The sequence below is a fragment of the Microtus ochrogaster genome, chromosome 6, assembly GCF_000317375.1.
Source record: "Microtus ochrogaster isolate Prairie Vole_2 chromosome 6, MicOch1.0, whole genome shotgun sequence".
Lineage (NCBI taxonomy): Eukaryota > Metazoa > Chordata > Mammalia > Rodentia > Cricetidae > Microtus > Microtus ochrogaster.
The window spans coordinates 47,916,078-47,933,505 of NC_022013.1; the positions used below are offsets into that span (position 1 = coordinate 47,916,078).

The 17,428-nt window shown below is 41.4% G+C and overlaps 1 protein-coding gene across 2 annotated transcripts in view; it reads left to right on the forward strand.

Annotated features, from left to right (window-relative positions):
- The window catches only part of Ngly1 (N-glycanase 1), a 47,567-nt gene extending 31,361 nt beyond the window's left edge, over window positions 1–16,206 (forward strand). The window contains exons 8-12 of one of the 2 annotated variants that reach the window (XM_005348554.2): window positions 284–394; window positions 2,827–2,991; window positions 7,266–7,451; window positions 14,946–15,123; window positions 15,540–16,206. In XM_005348554.2, coding sequence (XP_005348611.1) covers window positions 284–394; window positions 2,827–2,991; window positions 7,266–7,451; window positions 14,946–15,123; window positions 15,540–15,715 — 816 coding nt within the window. In that variant the 3' untranslated portion in view covers window positions 15,716–16,206. The remainder of the gene's footprint in view (window positions 1–283; window positions 395–2,826; window positions 2,992–7,265; window positions 7,452–14,945; window positions 15,124–15,539) is intronic. The other variant, XM_005348555.3, reaches the window with a different exon arrangement.
- Window positions 16,207–17,428: the final 1,222 nt, after the last annotated feature.

The window sequence follows — 17,428 nt, forward strand, 5'->3', positions numbered from 1 at the left end:
GGAGCCTGTCCTGGAACTAGCTCTTGTAGACCAGGCTGGTCTCGAACTCACAGAGATCCACCTGCCTCTGCCTCCCAAATGCTGGGATTAAAGGCATGCGCCACCACCGCCCGGCTTTATTTTTATTTTTAATTGAGCAGTTCAGCCCTGGTTCTAAAATTCTAACAAAGGGGAGGTTTTTTTGAGTTGCATGGAAGAATTCTTTGCATTGTAGCTATTTTTTTTTTAAAAATAAAGGATTGGTGTGATTTTGTTAAATACTGTGTTCTGTGATTGGTTCCAGGTAGTTGACGTCACCTGGCGATACTCTTGTAAACATGATGAGGTAATATCCAGGAGGACCAAGGTTAAAGAAGAGTTACTTCGAGAAACCATTAATAGGCTTAATAAGCAGGTACGTGGTGGCTATCATTTTATAGATGACATTTGAATCATCAGAAATAGCCAGTTTTAACTCTTTATTTATTTATTGAGACAAGGTCTCATGTAACTTTGACCTCAAGTGCTAGGCTAATCTGAGCAACACCAATGCCTAGTTTTTAGAATTTTCTTTTTTCTTTGATAATTTCATGCAGTATATTTTGATCATGATCACCATTCCACCACTGTTCCCAGATCCATGCTACCTCCATACCTACCCACCCAACTTCATATCCTCCTTTTTATTTTTTGTGTAGTTTGTGCTGCCCAAATACTCTTGCATGACCTGCCTGCAGCTTGATCTGCCTACCAAGAGTCACACCCTTAAGAAAACCGACTTTCCTTTCCCAGGAGCCCCTTAACAAGTAGTGGGCACACCCACTTCCCTGCCTCCATCCTGGGGTTTTATCAGACATGAGCTTTCACATCAGGTCTTGGGCATCCGGCCACAACTACTGTGAGTTCTGAATATGCCCTGCTGTGTTCTCTGCCTACAGTCACTCACCCACAGCTGATCCCCAAGGCTTGAGGGGAGGGGTGTGCTATAGATATCCCTCCCACTGAGTGCTGAGAACTCTGCAGTCTCTGCATGTTGACTAGGTTTCTATATGCAGAGGATGGAACCCAAGGCAAACAGTTTACCACCTGAGCTGTCTCCAGCCCCCACTGAAATTCCTAGAGCACTAACATCTTCAGTAAGACTACCTTAATAGACCAGTGTGTCTATTCATGGAAATTTGGAAAGTTCATTTAAGTATTATGGGTGTTTTATGTTAAATGTCACATTCCTTCTCAGAATTCAATAACACAGAATTTCAGCATTTGTGTATTTGCATGAAAAGGTGGCTGTGGGCTATGAGATAGCTCAGTACATAAAGTGCTCTAAGTTGAGATCCCCAGACCCCATGTAAACTACAACATGGTAGCTTGTACCTGTTACCGCGGCATTTAGCAGTTACCCACAGGTAGGTCCCAGGGACTTTCTGGCTAGCTAGTCTAGTTATGATGGTGAGATTCAGGTTCATTAGAGGTCCTGTCTCAAAAGTAAGATGGAAAAAGATAGAGGACGATAGCTGATGTTAACCTCTGGCTTCTACACATGCACACACAATAGGCACACATATATATATACACATACACCACACACAGACACACACACTACACGTATTTGCACACCACATGTATACACACATGTGAGCACACATGCATATGCATGTGCATGTACACACAGTATGTCATTGCTGGATCTGTTGGTAAATGCTTATAATCTAGCAACCCTAGCTATTGGGAGGCTGAGGCAGGAGGATAGTAAATTCCAGGCTAACCTGAACTACATAGTGTTACCCTATCTGAAGAAACAAAAAAATGTCTTGTTTAGTTATCAAACTGTATCTTGAATATAATGATGCTCTTGTATTTGTGTAGAAATTTATATATAAATGTACCCACGTGTTCATGTATGAAAATTTCTGAAGTAAGGTATGGAATGGTTATAGTGATTATAGAGGAAGGGAAGAACTAGGAGTCTGAGATTTTATAACCCTTTGGTAGGTGTGTGTATGCAGCTTTTCATACCTTAAAAACAACTGGTTTTGCTTTGCCTGACAAGGAAATGAAGCCATACACTTTCATCTGACTCTTGATTGGCATGTGTGGCAAGGCCTCAGTCTGATTCAGACTCACCTTTCTGTCTTATGAGGAGTTTTTAGAGACCCTGACCTGGAAATCTAAGAACCTGACTTTTTGCATTAGGTTTGATTTCCCCACCTTCGACTCTGCTAGGAATTCTGTCTTGCATCTCAGAGCCTCAGCCCACATTTTATTCCTGATTTCTCAGCCTCTTTTCATTCTACTTAATAACGGGCAAGTTCCTGGGTGGGGAGAGGGGTACAGTATGGTCCGTCTCATTGTCCCCCTGAATCTTCTCGCATCCTGTCTCCTTGGTAGCTTTCTATTTTATACAGCGAATCCCTCTCCCCTCACGTCTGTGTGCACATGTAGGTGACCAGGAGCTCATGTCTCCATAACTTTCTATTTTATACATGGAATCCCTCTCCCCTCACGTCTGTGTATGCATGTGGGCGACCAGGAACTCATGTCTCCATAACTTTCTTGGCAAGGCCATCGCAATAGCACACACTAGTCCATCACAACCAGAACACAAAATGCTACCTCCCATTTTAAAGCCACAGTAATCCAGGTTATGAACTGTTGAAAATAGGTGCTAAATCATTTCACAAAATAAAATACATAAAATGAGGTTTTCCTTATTTTTGAATTTTCTAAGTAGTTTGGAAACACAATTGATTACATCTTTCAAGACCTCTGAAAATAACAGTGATTTTATTTTGTTTAGAGGTGGACTTCTGTATTCCCCTAAACTCTGATTTTAAACACTAATTACAGAGGCAGCTATCATTGTCAGAAAACAGAAGAAAAGAACTTCTTCAGAGGATAATTGTGGAGCTTGTTGAATTTATATCTCCCAAAACCCCCCAACCTGGAGAACTTGGTGGAAGGGTGTCTGGGTCATTGGCTTGGAGAGTGGCCCGAGGTGAAGCGGGTCTAGAGGTACGTGCTCCAGTCAGATAAGCTGACACACCTTCTTGCTGTACTGCACTTATGGCTTTCAGAAAACCAACTTGTCAAGAGAGCAGAATAATTTTCTTTCTGGGAGGTTTTATGAGTGGGAAATAGGGGTAGGTTTACAATATGAAACAAGATTTAAATCTCATTTTCTTGCCAGGCTGTGGTGGCGCATGCCTTTAATCCCAGCACTAGGGAGGCAAAGGCAGGTGGATCTTTGTAAGTTCGAGGCCAGCCTGCTCTACAAGAGCTAGTTCCAGGACAGGCTCTAAAACTACAGAGAAACCCTGTCTCGGGAAAAAAAAAACAACAAAAAAAAAAAAGAAAAAAGAAAGAAAGAAAAAAAAAGCCACAAACAAACAAACAAATCTCATTTTCTCTTTCATTTAAAAGTAAAACCAGACGTTTCTTATAGTCCATTGCTTTAGTGGCTAAGGCTTTCGGCATCTTCCTTCTATAGCCTGTAAGAATTTGTAGGTAGCTGTTCCTATTAGCCCTGACCTGTGGCCCTGGACACTAGGCAGGCTGAAGCAGGAGAGCTGCAGTTCAGCGTGGCCATGCAGTGAGACTCAACAACATGACGGGGAAAGAAGGGCTGGAGTGCAGCTCAGCAGCCAGCATTTGCCAAGCATGTGTGAGGCGCTAGTTTAGCCCTCAGTGCCGCAGGGAGGGTTATCACGTGCTTCCTCTCTGGGAATGGAAGGAATAGCGCAGGGACTGATTCTAGACCTTAGCTCTCAAGTTAGGGCCCAGGTGAAAGTCTGCGCACCGTGGTCTGTGCAACCACAGAAACAGTGTGTGGATCACCCCTTCCCTGGGGAGCTGCAAGTAGCACTGCTGGATCGTCCAGCACATCCAGGAAGCTGCAGAGTGAAACGTGCTGGAGAGGAAAACGATCCCTCTCATATTGTTACCAGACAACTCAGCAATCCCAAACAAATTAAAGCTTTATGTTTTCTTTATGTAAATATGCCATTGTTGTAACCCATTTTTCCTATGTCCTAAAAGAGTGAATTATCCCCAATAAATTTTGTGTTTGAATTTTAGTTTATCTCATCATCTGCTATAGGCTATTAGTAATGTTGGTTTAGCTGTAGAATTACAACAGCCAGGCTCAACAAATAGTTCCGATCACTGCTGACATAGTACAAGTTAGGAGCCTGATCTAGATGAAGCCATTAAAGAGCGCATTTAACTCACAGCTGTGTTCAGCTGAAAGTGTGGACATTATTTAGGTCTTCGTTTCCTTTTCATCTTTGTGGTGAGTGTGCTTCCTTACATGGGTGTACGCTGATTAAACTTTAAAAATATGAACTGGGTCAGAACAGGATCATTTTCCCTTTTTGAAAACTTTGATGAGAATTTCTCAGTTGCTGGAGACCATCTTACTGTTGTAGATTTAAAAAGAAACCACTGGCTCCAATTTTACAAATGAGTGTTCTAAAAGTGAGCAGAAAGGGGTATTAATCCTCAAAATATTTGGAGTTTAATCTCACAGTCATTTGGAGCAAGAGGAAAATATTACTGTATTGTTTTCCAAAAGGAAAGTTTTATCTTAACAGAGTTTTATGCAGGCTAGGAGTGATGGCACATGCCTGTAGTTCCAGCCCTAGGGAGGCCGAGACAGGAGGATCACAAATTTGAGACCAGCCTGATCTCAATTTTTTATGAAATATTAATCTTACTACATGTTGCTTTGCTTCTTTGCATACATGATACATTCAGTAATGTATATGTATATATTTTCTTTTCACTTTGACATTACTTATCCTTTATAAGAGAAAGCTTCAGATTGTGTTAGCATCTGAAATACCTTTGAGAAAGCAGAGAAGAGAATGTGGCTTTGTAGAATTGCGTGTCTCATAGTCTCAAAGTGCTGAGTCCCCAATACTAAAAAAAGAGGGAAGGAAGAGAGAGAGAGAGAGAGAGAGAGAGAGAGAGAGAGAGAGAGAGGGAGAGGAAGGGAGAAATTAGGAAGAGAATTGAGAATGTTAAAATAGAACTTATTAAAATCAAATTTTAAAAAATAATTTTATTTACCTTTTGAAACACAATATGCAGGCTCTGCTAGAGAATTACATTCTCTTTTATATATTAATTGATAATAATTTCTGCTATTTTATTTGAGATAAAGGTCTTACAGTGTAGATCAGGTTGGCTCAAATTTGCTATTCTCCTGCCTCAGTTTTTCCAAGTACTGTGATTATGTTTGTACCACTACACCCCCACTTAGTGCTACTGTTTTACATTAACAGTGATAACACACATACTTGTAATAGATATTTTTACAGTGTTTATTGTTTCTTGTACCTATTTTTACTTTTTAATATCAAGAACCTAAAGTTTAACACAAAGTTACACTCAGTATCTGTAGGAGTAATGAATAATATATCAAGATACTGACACAGATTGCTGGTTCTCTACAGTAGGTACTTTTGCCTTCTGGTGGCCCTTGGCAATATCTGGAGGCAGTTACAATGTAGCACTTTGGAGAAGGCATGCTCCCCAGGACAGTGCCCATTACAAAAATCACTGTACCAAGAGTACAGGACAAGCCACACATCAAGATAAATAAAGACACAGAAGAAACTTATCTGCTCTTTCAGATGTTTGAAGTATCTACTGATTAGGAGTAGAAAGGACTATTTTATTTTTAAATCAAACCTTGGTTTCTTTTGGATGAGAACATCAAATTTGTCTGGAATTTTAAGCTAAAACAGACTTTTATGGTAATTTTTACATGAGAAAAATACCTCTTAGACAAATTCCTAACTTATTGTTTCAATAAAGTACATTTTAGTGAAATGGCTTAAGCTTGAGGCCTAAAGGATGAGAAAGAGTCATAAATGTGGAGATTCTAGACAGGGTGGCAAGGGTCAGGGTCCTAAGGCAAGAATCCACCGTTCTTTCTGAGGAACTGAGAAGGAGAGCAATGTGGTGAGATACAGGCAAGGATAGAACAACCCTGAGACCTCATTGGCACCTACAGTCTGCAAGCCTTGGAGAAGAGTTTGAAGTACTGTGTGAAAAGTTCCTGTGTCCCATAAACCTCTCTGCAGACATAGTAATCTGAACCAGATCAAATCATACCACATTAGAAAAGCCCAGGTTTAATGGATACCAACACTTAAACTTATGAATGACTTTCCTGGTCCCCATAGAGGAGGGGTCTTGGGGTAGAACTTCCACCTGAACATTACAGACTCTTTGGATATATGGATGCCAGGGGATGGGGTGTGACTTCCATCCAAACATTCCAGACTCTTTGAATATATGAATGCCAGGGACTGAGGTGAAGCTTCCATCCGAACAATCCATGCTCTTTGGATATATAGACACCAAGGGCTGAGGTGAAGCCTTCACCCAAACATTCCAGACTCTTTGGGTACATGGATGCCAGGGACTGGAGTGATGCTTCCACCCAAACACTGTGGAGTCAGTGAAGTGAAGTATCCCAGTTGGGCATAGGGCACAATCCTGTCTTAGTATTTGGGATGAGTAGGCAAGAGTATGGTGAGTTCAAGACCAGCCTTGGGCACATAGTATAAGACCTGGTCTCAAAATACAATTTTAAAAAAAGGAAGAGAAAGAGTATTGGTGAGAGAGAGAGAGAGAGAGAGAGAGAGAGAGAGAGAGATATGCATCCTACTTCATGCTTTTAGGTCATCGTGTAGAGCACAGATAGAAAAGGTGAGAGTGTAAAGATGGTGGTGAGATTTGGTGTCAGAGTCACAGACGGAGGTGAAGGAGTAGAGATGAGAAAAAGAAATGAACTTAGGTAGATGTATTAGTTTTCATTGCTAGGGAGAACCATCATGACCAAGGTAGCGTACACATGGCAGCAGGCAGGCAGGTGGGCGTGGCACTCAAGCAGCAGCTGAGAGGTCACTAGGATGGCAGGAGGCTTTTGAAGACTCAAGCCGCCCCCTTGACACACCTCCTCTAATAAGGCTAATCCCTCCCAAATAGTTTGACCACAGGAGACCAAGTTTTCAGACACGTGAGTCTATGGGAGCCATTCTCATTCAAGCCCACCACCATAGATAATGAAAATTCAATCCCAGCTCACACTTTTTTCTGCAATGCCTTGTGCTGCATCAGTATTGTACTCATTATATGTAAGCTGTAAAATCTTTTCTGAGTTTTCTCTGGTGTAATACACTTGTCCTTTTCAACTTGAGTGTGTCTTTTATATAGCATCTCTTCTTTTTGTTTTCATGTCTCCATAGTGTTGAATATTGCATTTCTATTTTTTCAAGAGAAAGGAAACCCTGTTCATCCCTTCTAAAAACGAGAAGATCTCTAAGCAATTTCACCTTCGCTATGATGTTGTAAAGGACCGGTACATCCGAGTCTCCAACAACAATGAATACATCTCCGGATGGGAGAATGGTGTGTGGAAAATGGAATCCATATTCAGAAAAGTTGAAACAGACTGGAACATGGTAATTTAATGCATGAAACTGTTTAAAATATGTGTTATTATTTAAACAGATATAGATTGCCTTAATTTTCCAGTTATATATAATATGAAAGCTGGTATAATTGCTTTTGGTAATTCTTTAAGTGGGAAAATAAAATCCTGTTCCCAACATTTCATTAAAAATGCATTAGAGATTCTTGCACTTCTATCAGGGATCCTTCTTACTGAACCAAGAATGGGCTTGGGATTGTTACACTTGTAATTTCACAAATATTTTTACTTAGCTAAAGAAATGGCATAAAACCAAACAATAAAGCTTAGAATTTCAAGGTGTGCATGACCGTAATGATTATGTAGTTGGTAGAAGATGGACATCTTCTGGAAAATTGTCTTTATCCTAAATCTCCTAAGCAGAAAGCAGAATGGAATTGAAGTTTTCATTACTCAGGAACTAGTTTGTACTTGCTGAACTGAAGAAGGCTCATGTTTCTCCCTAGCCAGCAGTGTTGCTAGGGAAAATAATAGTAGAGAAAATGATGGTATGTGGCAGAAGGTGTGGTGTGCTGAGAAGCAGGGCAGCTCTGACACACTTCTCTTTTGTCTTCCACACTTGTGTGTTCATCTGCGGACATTTGCTGAGTGCCTGTTCTATAGACCAGGCCTGCTCTCAGCTAGATGAATGAGCATGAGTCCCTTCTCTGACCATCTAACAGGGAAACCGTAAACATCCACCTTAACTACCATGCAGTGTGCTATAATAAGGATGTCAGTGCATCGCTATGGAAACGCTGAGGTAATTAGCTATGGCTGTGTGAGTTGGGCAGATCTCCACAGAACAGGCAGTATTTGAGCTGGACACTGAAAGATGAGTAGGTGTCCATCCAAACAGCAGGCACATATAGCCTGTTTTGATATGTGGATCAAAAGATAACACTGTAGTCAGAAAGGGTACATTGTATGTGGAGTTAAGAGATGTGAATGGGATGCAAAGGTCATTAAACAAAAAGCAGACATGTCTATTTGAGACATGCTTTGATTAGTGTAGAGTAGAAAACACTTTATGTTGAGTGAATGCGTTTCTGGCTATAGAATTTAAATCCTACAAAAATGTGTTAAATCAATAAAAGTACTAGAATTGTGGAGAGAAGGAAGGAAGCTAGAGAGAGAGAGAGAGAGAGAGGGGAGAGAGAGAGAGACTCAGAATAGCAATTGTCATTAAACCCTGTCCCTCCCATTTCGAGCCATCAGCCGTCTTTAGTTGTTTCCCAGCTCTGTTGAATGGTAAGCAGCTCCCAGCACTCCTTTACTCAGTGACCTCCCACACAGCATGTAACGGCAACCTGTTTCTTACCTCCCAAGGCCACGTGCTTGTGCGAGATTTTCTAGCCTCCAAATACGTTGTTCAATAATATCTAAATTGAAAGGAACATAATCAGTAGAAGCAGAAGTCACCCTGGCTGTTCCTCCTCTTGCTCGGTGCTCTGCTGTGCAACTACTCTATTTTTCTGACTTCTCCTCAGAGCCTCAGCCACCCTGCCCTTCCTGCTCCTCCTCAGAACCTCAACTACCCTATCCTTCCACCTTCTCCTCAGAACTTCAATTACCCTGCCTTCCTCCCCCTCAGAACCTCAACTACCCTATCCTTCCACCTTTTCCTCAGAACCTCAACTACCCTGCCCTTCTGCCTTCTCCTCAGAGCTTCCTAACCTTTGTGACTGACTGCTTGTCCTCAGAGCTAACTGGGACCTTCACCATTTGTAGTCGTTTCACTGCGTGCTGTCATCTTGTCTACACAATATTCAGCAGCTGTGTGTAAGAATAGACTTGTCTCTCTTAGAGCAGTAGCATCTTCAAGATCTTCCATTTCCCATTTCTTGCCATACTCAAGTATCTGGTGCCTAATACATAGTCAGTGTTTACTGCAGTCTGGTGAGTGTCAGAAAGAGTGATTGAATATGTGGGCTGAATCTGCAGCCTTGAGTAAACCTGCTATCCTTTCTCTTTATCCCTGTAGTGCTCAGTGTGCACATGCTCACAAGCTTTCCATCGATTTACACCTCAAGCTCGACTTGTGAACATTTTTCCTGTCACTATATTCACTTGTGTCAAGAATTTTTCACTTAGCACACATGCAGGTTGAAAAAAGTGGTTAGGATTCAGGGCGAAATGAACAAAGAAACAGGCCTCAAGGGGCTTGTGACTGTGCTGGCTAGTTTATGTCAACTTGACACAAGCTAATGTCCTCCAGGAGGAAGAAACCTCAATTAAGACAATGCCTCCATAAGATCAAACTGTACACAAGCCATAGGGCATTTCTTAATTCATGATTGATGAGGGAGGGCACAGCCCATTGTGGGTGTGGCTATCCCTTGGCTGGTGGTCTTGGGTTCTATAAGAAAGCAGACTGAGAAAGCCATGGGGACCAAGCCAGCAAGCAGCTCCACTCTGTGTCCTCTGCATAAGCTCCTGCCTCCAGGTTCCTGCCCCCGGTGAGTTCCTGCCCTCGCTGCTTTTGATGATGAACTGTTATATAGGCCTATGAACAAAATAAAGCCTTTCCTCCCCAAGGTCTTTTGGTTGTGGTGTTTCATCACAGCAATAGTAACTTCTAACACCATGACCTAGTAGTATTAGAAGGATATGTGGACTAGCAATTTGATTGATAGCATAAGTTCTAGAAGGATACGAATCTCAGCTGTTGAAAAAGAGATTTTTTTTTTAAGAAGTCACTAACTTCCTGATTCAGAAATAAGATGTGGGTAGGCTTTTGTAAGAAAACAAATGGAGAGTTTCTGAGCTTCAGGCACGATATGAAGCAGAGTTTAGGATCATGGAAATAGTGACTAGGGACGTACAGAGGTGGAAACATGGTGTGCTCAGGGAACAGTGTATGGAGAGGAATATGCAGAGCAGTGGGGAATGAAATTGGAGGAGCAGAACTCTAATTACCTTGCAGTTATTTAATCAGGAAGTATGGGGTGCTCAGGCAGGTGATACCAAGATTGTACTAGTACCCCAAAGAAGTAACTCCAGAAGCTAGGGGTGGAATGAGTCAGAAATAGCACAGAAGGATTTAAATACAGTGTAGACGTAAGTCACAAACGATGCCACAGCAGTTTGGAATTATGATTAATAGGGTACTATTTATTAAAAGGGGAAAAAACTTACAGATCACCGTCAGCCCTCTGTACAACCAGGAAAGGAGTCTAGTCGCCAGCCGAGCAGGAAGTGAAGAGAGCGAGAGAAGGAAGTGGCCGCTTTTTTAAAGGGAGAGAGACCACGCCCCAATGGGCGGGTATCTCAGCGGCTATAGGCTGGAGGAGCTGAAGGACCTCCCGCAACAATACAGAGCAACTGAAAGTGGATTCATTTTCATTTCATTGGTAAAATAGAATAACCAAAATTAGGATTCATGAGCAATACCAGTGTGCCAGTAGTGAATTAAAGTCCCTTGAAGTCCAACCGCTCTGCAGGGCATCTGTGGGAAGGGTGCCCACAGGGTGCCTGTGGAATGAGTGGAGCGCTTAGAGTGAACCTCAACAGTCCAAGCTGAAGTTCTCAACCCTCACTAAAAGTCAGAAAGTCTCAGCAAACGTTCTCAGTTCTGAAATCTCACCCATTGGTGTGGTTGGCGTCATGCACTTCACCCACAGGCTGTACGTGCCTTGGTGTACTGGTGTACTTTCAGATGCCGGAAAGGCTGGGATGCGTTCCTAGAGGAAAAGCTCCTTGGTTTCCAGTTTTATTGGAGTTCCTGGTAAGGTCAGAGAGTAGCATGTACCTCTTCAGTACAGAGAGTACATATAAACATGCCCACTGGAAATGAAGCCTGCAAATATAGGCAGAAACTGCTCTGTGGTGCAGGACGTTGACCACAACCTACAGGGCCACTGCTCCTGTAGAGGATGCAGGTTCAATTCCTGTCACGTCAAGTGGCTCACAACTGTCTATAATCCAGCCCCAGGGGATTGGAATCCCTCTTCTGACCTCCACTATCACATGCACTTACCACACACAGACACACACACACACACACACACACACACACACACACACACACACACTATTTGGGAGTTTAGAGATTTTTTTTTCTCCTAGATAAGTTAGAGTTACTTGTCCTGCTGGTGTTCATTATTCATAGACATGACCATAATCAAAGGCCTTTCTATAAATCCTATTATAGTGTACTTCAGGTTACCAAACTAAATATTCCTACCACATCCAAAAGTATCATTTCATCATTTAATTGGGTAAAAATACCATGGACAGAATATAGTGTATGAAAAAGAAATAAGAATTGATATAAATAGGGTTTAGTTTGTTTCCATCATATATCACTTTAGCATAAATACCCTTTTATTTGCTCACAGTGTGTTTGGACTTTTTTAAAGCATTGATGAATTAAAAATATAAATCCTAATGATTTTTAAGTTTTTGTGTTCTTAGAAGCTGCTACCTTTAAGACTAAAATTAAATTTATAACCAAGCAGTTCTTTCAGGCATGTTCACAGCTTTTATAATCCCTAAGTTACAGCCAGAGCTATAGTTGTGACCCAGACCCACACAATTCAATCAAGGTGGTTCTTAGAGAGAGCTAGTGACTTGAGATTAACTTGACTGTCAATGACTGTATTTGAGGCTCGTCCACTAGGGGAAACATGGACTTAGAAATGTTTATTGAGCTAGAAATGTCCATTTTTGTCTTCACTGCTTTCTCCTAGACTTAGTTCTTTCCAGTCACCTTTCTTCTGGTAGCCCCTTTGTTTGGCTTCTCTTTCCTAAATAACAATCTTTAGTAGCCACTCCCTTACAGGGGCATTCAGGCTGTGACTGATCCTTAGATGGAGACCCAATAGTTTAAAATGGTTGAGACCAGTGACTCCCAGGGAACATAGTACCATCCCAGGGTCCCAGGGTCCCAGGTTCTTTTTACAAATAGCTACATGAAAAACAGACTGGGAAATTGTGAACACCAGAGGGTGCTATAGTGAGGTAGTCCTGAATTTACATGGATTTGACAGTTCCACACTTTTGAGCTTCTGAACAGCAAACAATGGTTGACTATACATATCCTGGGGCGGGGTTGCAGCGGGATCATGCTGTCTGGCTGTGGCTAGCCTGAAATGCAGAGATCTGCCTGCCTGTGCTGCGCAGGTGCCTGTGGCAGTGAGCCCAGAAGGGGAAATCAGATCTTCTTTAGATAGAGATACAAGAAGTTGTGAGCCACCTAATGTCAGTGCTAGGAATGGAATTCAGGTCCTCTCTAAGAACAAGACATTCTCTTAACAGCTGAGTCGTCTCTCCAGTACCCAAGACCATCTTCTTAGAGCAAGATTGTTCAATAGATATATCTCTAATTTACTAATTCTGATAACATTTCACATTAATGAGTATTGTCCTCGCTAGAGTTTCTATTGGTATGATAAAACATTACCAAAAGCAGCTTGAGGAGGAAAGGGGGTTCCATCTTACACCTTTGTAGTCCTGACAGAAGTCAGGCAAAGGTCATGGGGGTAGCTGCAGGGGGCGGGGGCTGCTTGCTAGCTTCTTTCTCATGACTAGTTCAGTTTGCTCTCTTATACAGTAAAGACCACCAGGCATGGGCCCTCCCACATCATCTAATCAAGACTATACTCCTTAGACTTGCCTTCATGCATATATATGTAACCAGTTTATTTTGTAATGTTAACTAAATGTGCCCCTCTTTAAGCAAATGAATTTATCTACTATTCATATTTTTTCATTAGAATAAACTTAAATTACTAAAAATAAAAAGTGAACTGGCTTTTCTTATTTTCAGGTGAGATGTGTTTCTCAATACTTGATTTTTCTAGTATTTATTTTTTTTAAAAAAAAACTAACTGGTGCAGTATTTATATATGCTGTTTTTTATTCTTCCATGTTCTAATCACTAGTAGCCTGAAGTATCTGGCACTAAGACTGATTCTAACTGAGTTTTGTATTCACCTTACCCAGGTCATTCCTCATCTATAATGTACCCCAAGTACAGCTTCACTTTCCAGATACTTTGTTGCAGAATAAAGTTTTCATCACTAGCCACAACTTCTGTAGTATGTTTTCAGATTTGTGTTCTTGAATTTTTTCCTACAAACACACAGTTTAGAAACACTATCTCATCTTATACTAGGCAGCATTAGCTTCTGGTAAGTTATTGTTTTCGGCCCCTTGCACATTAATGTGAACCATACTTATATTGTTGAATATGAACTAAGAGCTATAGATCCACATGTTTTTCTTTATATTCTACTTTCTTCTGCCTTTTGGAATAATCAGGAAGGGTAATTTTCTCAATTAAGATTCCCTCTTCCCAAATATATCTACCCACAAGTAGATATCAACCCACACAAGTGTATTTAACCTGGAGAAAAATAGAGTAAGTAGAATAATAGTGGTTGATTTCACCCAATTATAGAGACTAGAATACAAAATAGTACATATATATAGTAAGACGCTGCCACAGTAGGTGTGACTCATATGGTCCTATCAGCCATTTGCCTCATATTTCCAAAGTATCAGTTATGTGTTTCTAAATGAACCAGTCAAATTTGAATATATGCCCATCTGTGTGTATTATATAATTACATATTAATGCTTGATAACTACTTCATGTTTATTAGAAGCCTCTCCCCATGAGTCCAGCGCCTGTACCCCCGAGCACTTTTGATGTGGTTATATCAGACAGAAGCCCAGGAAACTACTACACTGGAGTGAGGAAAGGCTGGCAAGTCCAGGCGTGATGAGATTGTGAAGGGTTTGAATGCTAAAAGTTTAGATTTAAGGCAAGAGCCTGGGACCTGAGATAGATGCTAGACTAGGCAGATGTCATGGAGGAAGTGAGACTTGATGAGAGAGGCTAGGCCTGGATACAAGTGTTGTTCTGTCTGGCTAGTAATAGAGGGAGTGAGTGTGGGTCAGCCTACAGAGGCCGGGGTATACATGTGAGTCTCGTGACACACATAGAGGGCTCCTGTGGCAGGACAGACTAGAAGCAGCCAGTAGACCTGGGCTCCTTAAACTGTGACTCTTTAAGGTGGGAAGGAGCGCTGCTTGTGAGCAAACAGGGAGTGCACTAGAAAGGCAGACCTGTGTGTCACCTTGGCAGCTCTTAGTGGTGGCTGAGCAGATGTCATGTCTACGGAGAGGCTGTGGCCTCACTGTAGGAAAGTAGGCCTGAAAATCCTGATTGAGGAGTTGAGTCTGAGCTCATCAGTCATTTGTAAGGAGAATTCATGCTCTTGGCGCCTCTTGATGCTTCCTTTAGATAATGAACTTCTAGAGAGACTGTAGTTGAGGGACACATGTACTGTGATAACTGTCTGCATACCAAAAGATGCCACAGGAAATATTGCTGACAGTGACAGAAAAGGCGATGACAGTCTTTTTAGTCAGGAAAATTTCATTTTTAATGATTATGTGTTCATGAAGTGATGAGACTTTAGTTTTCTACACTGTTTGATTTCTTCCGAAAATCCCTCCCACTTGCCCTGACTTTTAGGTGTATTTGGCCCGAAAAGAAGGATCATCTTTTGCATATATTTCCTGGAAGTTTGAGTGTGGGTCAGTTGGCCTGAAAATAGATAACGTTTCCGTCAGAACGAGTAGCCAGAGCTTTGAGAGTGGATCCGTGAGGTGGAAACTGCGGTCTGACGCAGCTCAAGTCAACCTGCTGGGAGGTGGGTGCCAGGGTGCTCAACACCTGTGGGCTGCGTGCATTTGGCTGAGGTGTGCCAAGAGTTGCTCCCATTGCTATGGTAAAATATTTCATCTCATTTTGTGTTAGACAGGTTGATGTGTGATTGTGTGTGTGTGTGTTTGAGTGCATTGTGTGTGTGTGTGTGTGTGTGTGTGCATTGTGTGTGTGTGTGTGTGTGTGTGCGTGTGTGTGTATGTTTGCGTGGTGAAACAAATGCAGGAAGAAAAAAAATAATTTCTTTGTTCCAAAGGATAAATTTCTTCTGTAAAAAAAAAAAAAAAATGTCTGCTTTTAAAGGGTTTAACTGTGTCAGTCCTATAAGAAGTGTGTTTCAAACCTCTCAATGCTTTTCAGATTACCGAAACTCAAATGCAAATTCTTTTTTCCCTCCAACAGATAAAAATATTCGTTCCTATAATGATTTTTCTGGTGCCACAGAAGTCACATTGGAAGCAGAATTAAGCAGAGGAGATGGAGGCGTTGCTTGGCAACATACCCAGCTGTTTAGGCAAAGCTTAAGTGACCCTGCAGAAAATGGCTTGGAGATAATTATAGAATTAAGTGACCTCTGAAAACCTGAACTTCAGGGAAAAACTGGCCACAGTCAGGGACTGGCCATGGCCTCCAGTTGCGTGTTAGCTCAATGCGTGTCTAGTTGGCAGTTCACTGCCCTGTCCAACAGGTTTCTTTTGCTGGGTATATATCATGTAATCCTCATTAAAATGTATCTTCATAGTGTGGACCATAAGAAATCTTCAATTAAAAATTCACTTCTAGCTGTGACTAAACTTTGGTGTAAGATATTTGCCATAGAGTAACCGTATGAAATTCTAATCTAAACATGGTTGGTAGACTTGTAAGAGAAAATAATGGGATTTGTGATTAAATCTGCTCATGACTTATAAAATCTGGGGCTGCTAGCCACTTAATGTTTTCTGATTAGATTTTCCCAACACTCTTGATTTTGAATAAATATGAAAGTCAAGTATCTCTTAAGTTATATGCATGAAGGTTTTTATGATTGTAAATGTATGGACAGTTAAAAAATAAAGCAAATTATTTTGTCTTATACCTTGCAGTGCTTATCTTTACTAAAAACAGGCTTTTCTGGGTATGATGAACAATAAAAACTACCTCATTGAATAAAGTATTCTTGGCTTTGAAACTGCATTGTATGAGAAAGGTAGGTAATGTGAATGAGATCTGTCCACTAGACAGAAAGCGGACCGCATGTGAGACATGTCTTGGTATACTATGCAGTAGCTCATCATAGTTTAAGTTCTATGAATCTGTTTCTAGTTATAGGTTTTAATGCCAATTCAATAAAAATATTAGAATCATGGAAAGAGTAGCAATTGTCATTAAACTTCATCTCTCCTATTTAAATCAGCATATTTAGCTATTTACCAACTTTTAAATTATAGGCCGACTTTTGAGAATTACTCCCTTGCTAAAAAGTTACATTTCTCTTTTTCTCATAAACATGTTCTAGCATGACCCTGTGTAAAGCAATCAGATAAACTGAATAAAGGAGGGTGAAGAAAGAATACAAGGCTATACTTGGCTACATGAGGCCCTGTCTTTAAAATCATCTGCCTTGTTTAGTTTTTTTAATAGCTTATGTATCTGAACTTGTTGATATGTCTTGAATATTATCTTATGGAACTCTCAGACTTGGAATTATTCATAGCAGCCAAAATGGCCAGGCACCTGCAGCTGGAGAGACTGGACAGCAGCTGTGTCTTGGTGAGGGCATGAGCTCTGCTGAGCTTCAGCGGTCGACCCTGAGATCCGGAAACCTCCAGGTCTGCAGCTCTCTGTCAGTGCGACGGTGCTAGACTTGTGGAAAGAACTGCTCCACTTCATCTTCCCAAAGAATACATTCCAGCTCTTACTGAGTCCTTACGTGGCAGAGTGAGGAGCAAGGGCAGTTGGACATTTGGAGATTGATCTCAGGGCCTTGCATATGCTAGGGAAGTGCTTTAGCTCTGAGCTGCCCCCAAGTTTCCACACTGAAATGCCTCCCATGAGAGTTTCAGTGCAGAGAGACCAATAGACACTAATATAGTTTTTAATTGTTAAGGCATGGTATGGCAGTCTGAGAAAATTCTCATTAGTTTGTGAAGAAGTACAGCAGTAGGGGAGCTGGTGAGCTAGGCAAGCGGGCTGACAATCCAGCCTTGCTCATAATCCAGGCGCTCACAGAGGGCACACTTCACAGAGTCACACAGTCCAGCCTCGCTCATAGTCCAGGCGCTCACAGAGGGCACACTTCACAGAGTCAC